This window comes from Entelurus aequoreus, linkage group LG03, assembly GCF_033978785.1.
Source record: "Entelurus aequoreus isolate RoL-2023_Sb linkage group LG03, RoL_Eaeq_v1.1, whole genome shotgun sequence".
NCBI classification, from domain to species: Eukaryota; Metazoa; Chordata; class Actinopteri; order Syngnathiformes; family Syngnathidae; genus Entelurus; species Entelurus aequoreus.
Genome location: NC_084733.1, coordinates 90323347 through 90336161, shown reverse-complemented (window position 1 = coordinate 90336161; position 12815 = coordinate 90323347). Strand labels below are relative to the sequence as shown.

General features: G+C 40.1%; 1 protein-coding gene across 11 annotated transcripts in view; it reads right to left on the bottom strand.

Annotated features, from left to right (window-relative positions):
* syne1b (spectrin repeat containing, nuclear envelope 1b) overlaps positions 1-12815 on the bottom strand; it is a 318672-nt gene that overhangs the window by 242135 nt on the left and 63722 nt on the right. For all 11 annotated transcript variants that reach the window (XM_062043168.1, XM_062043169.1, XM_062043173.1 and 8 more), the window contains 7 exons: positions 11895-12029; positions 4685-4843; positions 4401-4609; positions 2036-2144; positions 1784-1948; positions 1533-1700; positions 1296-1472 (listed from right to left, as the gene is read on the bottom strand). In XM_062043168.1, coding sequence (XP_061899152.1) covers positions 1296-1472; positions 1533-1700; positions 1784-1948; positions 2036-2144; positions 4401-4609; positions 4685-4843; positions 11895-12029 — 1122 coding nt within the window. The remainder of the gene's footprint in view (positions 1-1295; positions 1473-1532; positions 1701-1783; positions 1949-2035; positions 2145-4400; positions 4610-4684; positions 4844-11894; positions 12030-12815) is intronic.

The following is a 12815-nucleotide window of genomic DNA, read 5'->3' as shown; positions in this document are numbered from 1 at the left end:
TGGCTTTTTGCCGATATCCGATATTCCGATATTGTCCAACTCTTTAATTACCGATACCGATATCAACCGATACCGATATCAACCGATATATGCAGTCGTGGAATTAACACATTATTATGCCTAATTTGGACAACCAGGTATGGTGAAGATAAGGTACTTTTTAAAAAAATTAGTAAAATAAGATAAATAAATTAAAAACATTTTCTTGAATAAAAAAGAAAGTACAACAATATAAAAACAGTTACATAGAAACTAGTAATGAATGAAAATGAGTAAAATTAACTGTTAAAGGTTAGTACTATTAGTGGAGCAGCAGCACGCACAATCATGTGTGCTTACGGACTGTATCCCTTGCAGACTGTATTGATATATATTGATATATAATGTAGGAACCAGAATATTAATAACAGAAAGAAACAACCCTTTTGTGTGAATGAGTGTAAATGGGGGAGGGAGGTTTTTTGGGTTGGTGCACTAATTGTAAGTGTATCTTGTGTTTTTTATGTGGATTTAATAAAGAAAAAAAGAAAAAGAAAAAAAACGATACCGATAATAAAAAAACCGATACCGATAATTTCCGATATTACATTTTAACGCATATATTATATGTATATAGAGATGTCCGATAATATCGGCCTGCCGATATTATCGGACATCTCTAATTTTAACCTATTTAAAACATGTCATCAAAATTCTAAAATTAATCTTAATCAGGAAAAATTACTAATGATGTTCCATAAATTATTTTTTTAAGTTTTTCTCTTCTTTTTTTCGGTTGAATTTGGAATTTTAAAGAGTCGAAATTGAAGACAAACTACGTTTCGAAATTGAATTGTCATTTTTTTTCCTGTTTTCTCCTCTTTTAAACCGTTCAATTAAGTGTAAATATCATTCATTATTAATAATAACATAGAGTTAAAGGTAAATTGAGCAAATTGGCTATTTCTGGCCATTTATTGAAGTGTGTATCAAACTGGTGGCCCTTCGCATTAATCAGTACCCAAGAAGTAGCTCTTGCTTTCAAAAAGGTTGGTGACCCCTGGTTTAATGCATCCAGCGGGGCATCACAACAAAATAAGGCATAATAATGTGTTAATTCCACCACTGTATATATCGGTATCTGTAACTAAGAGTTGGACAATATCGGATATCGGCAAAAAAGCCATTATCGGACATCTCTAATTATTATATATTACATTTTCCTGTCTTTTATTTCTCCTCAATTTGAGTGTGTGACGTGTGAACGCAGCTCAAATCCTCCTCCTCCCACCTTGTACTACGACTCAGCAACCCACCTCAAGGCTTTGCTCCTGCGAATCCATATTTTGCTCCATTTTACTGAGCGTGTTCTCCAGACTGTGCAGGTCCTGCTGCAGCGTCTCTCCCGGGCCCTCCTCCGCCTGCAGCTGCTGCCCCCTGCTGATCAGCTGCTGAACGTCCTTCCTCTTCAGCTTCAGCCTCTTCAGAAGTTGCTGAGGAGAAGCAAACGGTCGGGTAAGAAAGCTCTCTCCCTTCTCGTGGTCGCACTGTACCTGGTGCGCCAGCAGGAGCTGTTGGGCTTCTCGCACGGTGGGACGATCCAGAATCCTGGAGACCTCGGTCTGAGCGTCTTTTTGGGCGCTGAGAAGATCGTCCAAAGTGGTCTGCACTTCCTCTCTGAATTGTACACAGTCGCCTACAGCCAGGACCATCTTCTCAGCCTGCGTGACATGGAGGACGTCGGACACATTGGTGAGGAAGTCAAGGTATCTTTAAAAAAACCCAAAAAAGAACGGTGGCTTACCTCTATAAGCGACATCAGCAGACCTTTCAGATCAGTGGAGAGTTTTCTCAGGGCGCCTCCCTGCCTCTGGGCGTCGCTGTCGGCGCAGATCTCCATCAGAACCGCCATGCGGGCTTTCAGCCAGCCGAGGTTGCCCTCCTGCAGCTCGGCGTCGTTCCTGAGCTCCTGCAGGGGTCACGGGGCACCACCATTTGTACAAAGTCATGGAGCAGACGGCAGCGGATCGGTGGATTTGAGGTTGGCGTGACGTACCGTGATGGTGGTCTTCACCTGGCTGTACTTTCTGGGGTCGCTGGCTCGGTTTCTCAGCAGGCGAAGTTGACTTTCTTTAGATATCAGCCAGCAGGACAGCTCGGCATATCTACGTCACGCCACAATTTCAATTTGTTTTACAAAACTAAAAACCAGGAAGGTCGTCACGTTGTGTAAATGGTAAATAAAAAGAGAATACAATGATTTGCAAATCCTTTTCAACTTATATTTGTCATGTCTGTGTTAATCATGTTTTTGTTTTGCTTGGGTTTTGGGCTCTTTTTTTAGTTCCTGGTTGCACTTCCTTGTTTGGTTTGGTCTCCATGGTCACCCATTAGTTTTCACCTGTCTTGTCACGCACCTGTTTCACATCCTCATGTCACGCACCTGTCTCACGTTTTCACTAATCATGTCACCAGTATTTAAGGCCATTGTTGCCAGGCAGTCGGCCTGGCGACATCACTCTGTTCACCTCTGCGCACTTCATGCCTTGTCAAGTAAGTTTTTTCTATTCATGCCACAGTTAGCGACTTTTGTTCATGTCCTTAGTTTTTTGCCCACGTGCAAGTTTTTGTTTCATAGTCAAGTTTGTACCTCCGCCTTGTGCGCGCCTTTAGTTTGTTCTTTTTGTTATAGTAAAAAATAAATATGTCCTTACCTTCAAGCCATGTCCGCTCCAACTTTTATTGCATCTCGGAAAAACAAACCCGCCATAGTCCACATCTTGACAGAATTCAATTGAATAGACTGCAAAGACAAGATATTTTAACGTTCTGACTGAAAAACTTTGTAATTTTTTGCAAATATTAGCTCATTTGGAATTTGATGCCTGCAACATGTTTAAAAAAAGCTGGCACAAGTGGCAAAAAAGAAAGTTGAGGAAAGCTCATCAAAGACTTATTTGGAACATCCCACAGGTGAACAGGCTAATTGGGAACAGGTGGGTGCCATGATTGGGTATAAAAAGCAGCTTCCGTGAAATGCTCAGTCGTTCACAAACAAGGACGGGGGCGAGGGTCGCCACTTTGTCAACAAATGCCCGAGCAAATTGTTTAAGAACAACATTTCTCATCCAGCTGTTGCTAAGGAATTTAGGGATTTCACCATCTACGCTCCGTAATATCATCAAAAAGTTCAGAGAATCTGGAGAAATCCCTGCACGTAAGCAGCTAAGCCCGTCAACTGCATCAAAAAGCAGTACTGCATCGGTGTGTAAAGGATATCACCACGAGGGCTCAGGAACACTTCAGAAAACCACTGTCAGTAACTACAGTCGGTCGCTACATCTGTAAGTGCATGTTAAAACTCTACAATGCAAAGCCAAAGCCGTTTATCAACAACACCCAGAAAACGCTTCGCTGGGCCCGAGCTCATCTAAGATGAACTGATGCAAAGTGGAAAAGTGTTTGAGTCCACATTCCAAATGGTTTATTTGGAAACTGTGGACGTCGTGTCCTCCGGACCAAAGAGGAAAAGAACCATCCGGATTGTTCTAGGCGCAAAGTGTAAAAGGCAGCATGTGTGATGGTATGGGGGTGTATTAGTGCCCAATACATGGGTAACTTACACATCTGTGAAGGCGCCATTAATGCTGAAAGGTACTTATAGGTTTTGGAGCAACATATGTTGCCATCCAAGGAACGTTATCATGGACGCCCCTGCTTATTTCAGCAAGATCGGTAGGTTGGAGTTCAAGTCCCAGCCGAGTCATACCAAAGACTATAAAAATGGGACCCATTACCTCCCTGCTTGGCACTCAGCATCAAGGGTTGGAATTGGGGGTTAAATCACCAAAATGATTCCCGGGCGCGGCGCCGCTGCTGCCCACTGCTCCCCAAGGGGATGGGTCAAATGCAGAGGACAAATTTCACCACATCTAGTGTGTGTGTGACAATCATTGGTACTTTGACTTTAATTTTAAGACAAAGCCAAGCCACATTCGGCATGTGTTACAACAGTGTGGCTTCATAGTAAAAGAGTGCGGGTACTAGACTGGCCTGCCTGTAGTCCAGACCTGTCTCCCATTGAAAATATGTGGTGGATTATGAAGGCTAAAATATGAGAAGGGAGACTGTTGAACAACTTAAGCTGTACTTTAAGCAAGAATGGGAAAGAATTCCACTTCAAAAATGTGTCTCCTCAGTTCCCAAACCTTTACTGAGTGTTGTTAAAAGGAAAGGCCATGTAACACAGTGGTAAAAATGCACAAAAAAATTAAGTTTCTCAGTGTGAACATGAAATATCTTGTCTTTGCAGTCTATTCAATTGAATATAAGTTGAAAAGGATTTGTTGTATTCTCTTTTTATTTACCATTTACACAACGTGACGACTTCACTGCTTTTGGGGTTTTGTAGGTGATCCTACCTTGCGCTGTAGTCCTTCCATTTGTCCGGGTGCTGCATTAGCTTCTGATGAGTGTTTTCGATTTCCTCGCTGACCTCCAGGTACTCCTTCCTGGATTTGTCCAGGGTCTGGTGGGCAGAGTCGTCCTCAGGGAGCTTCTGACAGAATCCCTCCATCAGTTCTAGCCTCTTCTCGCACAGGGACTGAAGGCCCTTCTCCCTGAAGAAGACCTAAAAATCGGACACGTACTTATGGAACTTGTTTAAAAAGGTGACGGACGTTTTTTGCAAAGAGCCGCCACTCACCCGGTGCTCCTTGACCAGCCTCTCGCTGCCCACGCTGGCCAGGTGGCGGTTCTCCCGGGCGATCTCCGCCTGACACTCTTGCAGCAGCAGCACCAGCTTGCTCCTCTCCGCCTGCACTTTGAGGCGCAGGACGTGGAATGGAGCGTCCGTCTGAATGTCCTGGGTAAACACAAGAAATCATGAGAAGGGGAAGTTATTCCATGTTAAACTGATTTCTTAAAGGGGAACTGCACTACCATTCACAATCCTTATGTCAGTGTTTTTCAACCTTTTTTGAGGCAAGGCACATTTTTGTCATAAAACAAATCCAGAGGCACACCACCAGAGAGAAAACTTTAAAAAAATTAACTCCACCAAGTCGTCGTGTCTTATTTTGAGTGTGTTGGTGTCTTCCTGTGTGTAGTGCTTTAGTTCTTGTCTTGCTTATTTTGGTGGCCCTTCCGGTATTGCCGGTGTTTTCCTGTAGTGGCTTCACGTCTTCCTTTGAGCGCTATTCCGCGCACCTGCTTTGTGTTAGCAAGCAAGGCTATTTACGTTGTTGCTATCCTTCTTTGTGTGGACATTGTTGATTGTCATGTCACGTACGGATGCACTTTGTGGACGCCGTAAGTTTTTGCTGTCGTCCAGCATTCTGTCTCTGTTTACTTTGTAGCCAGTTCAATTTGACTTTCATTTTGCATAGCCTTTTCCTTTCCCTTTCGTTCATTTTTGGGTTTAAGCATTACATACCTTTTTTACCTGCACACTGCCTCCCACTGCAAATCGGGATCATAACAAACCATCCTCGTCTCACCCGACACATTCCGACGTTTACAAAGCAATGCTGCCACCTACTGACATGGAGTATTACGTGGTTACCCTGCCGAGTTTTACACAGCACAGACACTAAGCCACGGCACATTATTGGCAGATTCTAATTATTGATTTGCAAAAAATATTTTTGGGATAAATTAGGTGAAGTTGCATAATTTCTCACGGCACACTAGTGTGCCGCGGCACAGTGGTTGAAAAACACTGCCCTATGTAACACAAGGACACATATCTTTTTATTTTTTTAATGTATTTTAATTCGTAAAATACAGCATGTACAAGGTGGTTGAAAATACAGCTAAGGGAAGTACACTATTCCGCCCATAAAACCCTCTAAAACACAGGTGTCAAACTCAAGGCCCGGGGGCCAGATGTGGCCCACCACTTCATTTTATTGGGCCCTGGAAAGCCTGGAAATAATATGTATCAATAAAGTACTGTAACTTTTCTTACTAAATGTATTATTTAGTAAGAAACTAACCCACCAGTGCCTCCATGGAAATGCCCCCCTCTACCTCAAAGAACTACTCACTCCCAAATCCTCCACTCGACACCTCCGCTCCGGACAGGCTAACCTCCTCCAACCTCCGAGGACAAAGCTACGAACTATGGGAGACCGGGCTTTCTGCTCCGCCGTTTCCAGTCTGTGGAATGCTCTCCCTGACCACCTGAGGGCACCACAGACTGTGGATGCTTTTAAAAAAGGCTTAAAAACCCTTCTTTTTAAAAAAATCATTTTTTAGATATATGCATACTAGTTCTAGCTATTTTGCTGTTCTAGTTTTTATTTTTATTTATTTTTTTATATATCTTTTTATTTTTATTTTTATTAATACACTGTAGCACTTTGAGCTTGTTTACTCGATGTAAAGTGCTTTTTACAAATAAAATATATTATTATTATTATAATTATTTCTTTCTATTTTGGGAGAAACAAATATATGTAAAAGTAGCAATAGATTTCATGGTAAAATTGTGAAATTGACTGTGTTTTTTACATCATTTTTCTTTTTTCACTGTAATAAACTGTGGTGTCATTTACAGTAATGCACCGAAAAATCTACAGTTGTTGATTTGCGGTAAAAACAAAAACAAACAAACTGGCAGCTCAGGTGCCAAAATTTTACTGTAAAATTTTTTTTTTTTTTATTTACGGTGAAAAAACAAATGTAAATTTTAAATTTTATTTTTATTTATTTTTTTATATATCTTTTTATTTATTTTTTAAATTTTTTTTAATACACTGTAGCACTTTGAGCTTGTTTACTCGATGTAAAGTGCTTTTTACAAATAAAATATATTATTATTATTATTATTATTTCTTTCTATTTTGGGAGAAACAAATATATGTAAAAGTAGCAATAGATTTCATGGTAAAATTGTGAAATTGACTGTGTTTTTTACATCATTTTTCTTTTTTCACTGTAATAAACTGTGGTGTCATTTACAGTAATGCACCGAAAAATCTACAGTTGTTGATTTGCGGTAAAAACAAAAACAAACAAACTGGCCAAAATTTTTCTGTAAATTTTTTTTAAATTTATTTACGGTGAAAAAACAAATGTAAATTTTACAGTAAAATTCTGGTAACTGAGTGTGGAGGGAAGTGCGTCAGCGCGCCTGCAGGAGCAAAGGTCACCGCCGCTGGCAATGGTGCACTGCAAAAAGGCAGTGTTCAAAAACAAGACAAAAAAAATACAAAAATGAGGGGTATTTTATTTGAACTAAGCAAAATTATCTGCCAATAGAACAAGAAAATTTGGCTACAAGTAAAATAAACTAACCTCAATGAACCCAAAAATACCTTAAAATAAGTATATTCTCACTAATAACAACTGTATTACTATATGAGTATGTATTTTTTATTGTTTCATTGAAAATAAAACAGCAAAGTCCATTTGGCTGTCATCTGTTTTATTATGAGACACAATTGTGTCATAGTCATGATTTTTTTTTTCATGCTTGAAATAAGAAATGATGACTTTAAAAAAGTAGTTTTCTACTTGTGAGTGTTGATGACACAGCTTTGCATCAGTTGATATTCTAGTTTCAAGCATGTTTTACTCAATATTAGTCATCAAATCTCAGCAACAAGCTGTAATATCTTACTGAGATCATTTAGGACCACTTAAAACAAGTAAAACACTCTAACATAAAATCTGCTTAGTGAGAAGAATGATCTTATCAGACAGAAAATAAGCAAATATCACCCTTATTTGAGATAATTAATCTTAGATTTCAGTTTATGCAGTGTGTTGAGGGCGGAGCACCATCAGCTAGGGGCGGGGCATGTGCGGGACGGCGAGACACAGCTGGCAGGTTGATTAGATTTCACAGGTGGTACGTGTTAATCTAAAAATCAGTTGTCTTTAACAGTAAGCAGCCGGGAGCAGAGGAGGAGAGAGGATTGTGGGTGACGGCAACGTCACGACATGCCGAAAGACATTTTGTTTAAAGAACATTAAACCTTTGTTAAACCTGCACGCTTGGCTCTTGTGCCGTGTCTACAGTGGAGCTGCTAGGTAGCGACGTCGGTTTTTTTTACCATAAAAACAGCAGTACTCTTTTTCCATTTACAGTAATATACACCAGTGGTCCCCAACCACCGGGCCGCAGCCCGGTACCGGTCCGCGGACCGATTGGTACCGGGCCGCGCAAGAAATTTAATTTAAAAAAAATAAAAAAATAATATTTTTAATTTTTTTTTTTTTTTTTTTAATTAAATCAACATAAAAAACACAATATATACATTATATATCAATATAGATCAATACAGTCTGCAGGGATACAGTCTGTAAGCACACATGATTGTATTTCTTTATGAAAAAAAAAAAAGAAAAAAAAAAAAATTCCCACCCCCCCCCTCCGGTCCGTGGGACAAATTTTCAAGCGTTGACCGGTCCCCAGCTACAAAAAGGTTGGGGACCACTGATATACACTACATTTTGAGGTGAAATTATTGCAACTTACCATTGTTTTTTTTTTTACATTTTAGTTTAAAAAAAAATCTACTAATGAAATGCATTAAAAATGGTGTAATAATCAGAATCAGAATCAGAATCAGAATAGTTTTATTGCCATTGTTTGAGAACGGGTTCACAAACTAGGAATTTTTCTTGGTGCAAACGTGCGACATAAAAACATATAACACATATTTGGTAATAAAAAGAGCTGTAACTGAGCTATCAGATAGACTTAGAAGTATAATAGTTAATAGTATTCACTGTTAGAAGCGACCCTCTGGGGCCAAACATAACTGCGACATGGCCCTCAGTGAAAACCACTTTGACACCTCTGCTCTAACCAAACAACAACAAAACTCCTTTTACATCTTGCGACCTGAACGTTGACCAAGTATTAGCTATATTGTCATTATAAGAGCTAACCCTGGCCTGCGATCACAGAGATTTAACTAACTTATGCTGCTATATAGTTGACATATTGAGCCGCTGCATCGCCTCTGAGTTGGAAAAAGTTAAGTCTCGATGATAAATCATGCCTCTCACCTGGGTAGTAGAAGATTGTGGCTAGAGATGTCCGATAATATCGGCCTGCCGATATTATCGGCCGATAAATGCTTTAAAATGTAATATCAGAAATTATCGGTTTCAAGAAGTAAAATTAATGACTTTTTAAAACGCCGCTGTACGGAGAGGTACATATCCGGTAAAACACGGACGTAGGGCATACTTGCCAACCCTCCCGATTTTCCAGTGCCCCTCCCGAAAATCTGCCGGGCCAACCATTCTCACGAATTTCTCCCGATTTCCACCCGGACAACAATATTGGGGGCGTGCCTTAAAGGCAGTGCCTTTAGCGTCCTCTACAACCTGTCGTCACGTCCGCTTTTCCTCCATACAAACAGCGTGCCGGCCCAGTCACATAATATATGCGGCTTTTACACACACATAGGTGAATGCAAGGCATACTTGATCAACAGCCACACAGGTCACACTGAGGGCGGCCGTATAAACAACTTTAGCACTGTTACAATTATGCGCCAGACTGTGAACCCACACCAAACAAGAATGACAAACACATTTCGGGAGAACATCCGCACCGTAACACAACATAAACACAACAGCACAAATACCCAGAACCCCTTGCAGCACTAACTCTTCCGGGACGCTACAATATACACCCCCCCATTTCCCGAATTCAGAGGTGTCAAGGTTGGCAAGTGTGCTCTAGTACAGTGTTTTTCAACCTTTTTTGAGCCAAGGCACATTTTTTGCGTTGAAAAATTGCGGAGGCACACCACCAGGAGAAATCATTAAAAAACGAAACTCAGCTGACAGTAAAAAGTCGTTGTCGCAAGTGTTGGATATGAATTCAAAGCATAACCAAGCATGCATCACTATAGCTCTTGTCTCAAAGTAGGTGTACTGTCACCACCTGTCACATCACACCCTGACTTATTTGGAGTTTATTGCTGTTTTCCTGTGTGTAGTGTTTTAGTTCTTGTCTTGCGCTCCTATTTTGGTGGCTTTTTCTCTTTTTTTGGTATTTTCCTGTAGCAGTTTCATGTCTTCCTTTGAGCGATATTTCCCGCATCTACTTTGTTTTAGCAGTCAAGAATATTTCAGTATGTTTTTATCCTTCTCTGTGGGGACATTGTTGATTGTCATGTCATGTTCGGACGTACTTTGTGGACGCCGTCTTTGCTCCACAGTAAGTCTTTGCTGTCGTCCAGCATTCTGTTTTTGTTTACTTTGTAGCCAGTTCAGTTTTAGTTTCGTTCTGCATAGCCTTCCCTAAGCTTCAATGCCTTTTCTTAGGGGCACTCACCTTTTGTTTATTTTTGGTTTAAGCATTAGACACCTTTTTACCTGCACACTGCCTCCCGCTGTTTCCGACATCTACAAAGCAATTAGCTACCGGCTGCCACCTACTGATATGAAAGAGTATTACACGGTTACTCTGCCGAGCTCTAGACAGCACCGACACTCAACAACAACAACACATCATTTGCAGATTATAATTACTGCTTTGCAAAAAATATTTTTAACCCAAATAGGTGAAATGAGATCATCTCCCACGGCACACCAGACTGTATCTCACGGCACACTAGTGTGCCGCGGCACAGTGGTTGAAAAACACTGCTCTAGTATACTCTGGACTGAAGCTGTGTGCCTTCATTGTTTTTGTAGCTGTTGTTTTGAGGCATGTTTATAGAAAATAATGCACTTTGTGAAAGTCAAAGTATAGTATTTCCCATAGTTGTAATGGGTATCAGGATTATCTCAGGGAGAGCATGTCCCAAATTCCAAGCTGTTTTGAGGCATATTAAAAAAAAAAAATGCACTTTGTGACTTCAATAATAAATATGGCAGTGCCATGTTGGCATTTTTTTTCCATAACTGGAGTTGAAGTTGTTCTCTTATTTTGGAAAACCTTGTTTTTGATTGATTGATTGAAACTTGTATTAGTAGATTGCCCAGTACAGTACATATTCCGTACAATTGACCACCAAATGGTAACACCCCAATAAGTTTTTCAACTTGTTTAAGTCGGGGTCCACGTTAATCAGTTCATGGTAAAGTTACATTGTTTAATACATCAAGCGGGGCATCACAACAAAATTAAGCATAATAATGTGTTCATTCCACAACTGTATATATCGGTATCGGTTTATATCGGAATCGGTAATTAAGAGTTGGACAATATCGGAATATCGCATATCGGCAAAAAAGACATTATCGGACATCTCTAATTGTGGCCATAAACATTTAACTTTGACGTTCAATTTATACCCGGGAATGGCGAGAAAGCCACGAACAGATGCTCGTTTGCTACATCTTTTTTTAAGCCTTTGCGAGGATTATGATTAATTCTTCATCCAAACGGGAAGATATAAACATCCCGTTAGTCGGCATCTCAGTGAGAGCAGACATTGTACAGTAAGTGATTGTTGTTTGTATATATGGTTTAGCACTTAGCAATACTGCTACATGATGCTTAGTGATTCACAAAAGCTGAATCTGTTTTTCACACAGCTTCTAAAACGGGTAGCTCATCCTCCTTATATTCAGGTCAAAGTTATACGGTTCTGGATCATCATTGATCCAAAAGTAGTCTTTGTTGTCTCTCATAAAGTCTGCCATGTTTAGTAGTGTTGTTGTTGTTGAAGCAAAATATGGATGAATTGTACTTGTTATTATGAATGTTACTACTTTACATATATACTTACAGCATGTGTATAAAATGTTTCATGGAGGCTTTTGGATGTTTTTAGAGCGCTTCCTAGGCGGAATAGAGCGACACCTATTGGCTCCATTGTCAGCTGACTTTGGCTAGCTTTTATTTACGACTTAGAATGCATAAAAAAAGCACATATTTGCTGTTGTCTTAAATTATGATTGTGAATGATAGGCAACATTTGTCCTTTAACGACACCGACCTTCCAGCGTTTGTGCAGCTTCCGGACAGTTTCCTGCAGTGACTGTTGCTCCTGGTTGGGCAAAATGTCAGTGAGCTCGTCACAAGCCTTGAGGAACGCGTTCAAGACCCGCTGGTCCATCTGAGCGAAGAACTCCTGCAACAAAAGTACAATATGTCTGTTTACAGGCTCCATCTTGCAGCATGTTTAGGTAGCTATACAGACATGTTAAATGTTAACATTTGTGTCTAGGTAGTGGTCCAAATGCTTTGTTGCTAAGTTGCAAAGATATATGCTTGATTGCGACTAATTATTTTGAACCAATCTTGTTTAAATTTGACACGCATGTGCTCGTTAGTCTACTAAAAGTGCATACCAATTGTTTTGGCGATTCAGCAAAACACCCTAAAGTTAGTTGCTGGGTCAATGTTTGCTATATGCAACAATTACGTTCTCCTGGTTTTTCCTCCTCGTGCTAGTGATTTTTCTACGCACTAGTACTCCTCGTTTTTCACCCTTGGTGACATTTTTGGTTTTTTGGTTCCACGCTTGTTAGCGTCCTCAGTTTTGTATTTTGGATCCTGCCTCAATAATAATTAAACCTAAAATCCTACCTGCGTGGCAGGGAACACTACCAGCGCGGCCTCGCGACCACGTCGTAACAATAATAATCATTTTAAAGAAAAGCCCAAGCAATTGCAAGATGTGCCGTTTCGACCAATGTTCACTCTTTACATACACTACCGTTCAAAAGTTTGGGGTGACATTGAAATGTCCTTATTTTTGAAGGAAAAGCACTGTACTTTTCAATGAAGATAACTTTAAACTAGTCTTAACTTGAAAGAAATACACTCTATACATTGCTAATGTGGTAAATGACTATTCTAGCTGCAAATGTCTGCTTTTTGGTGCAATATCTACATAGGTGTATAGAGGCCCATT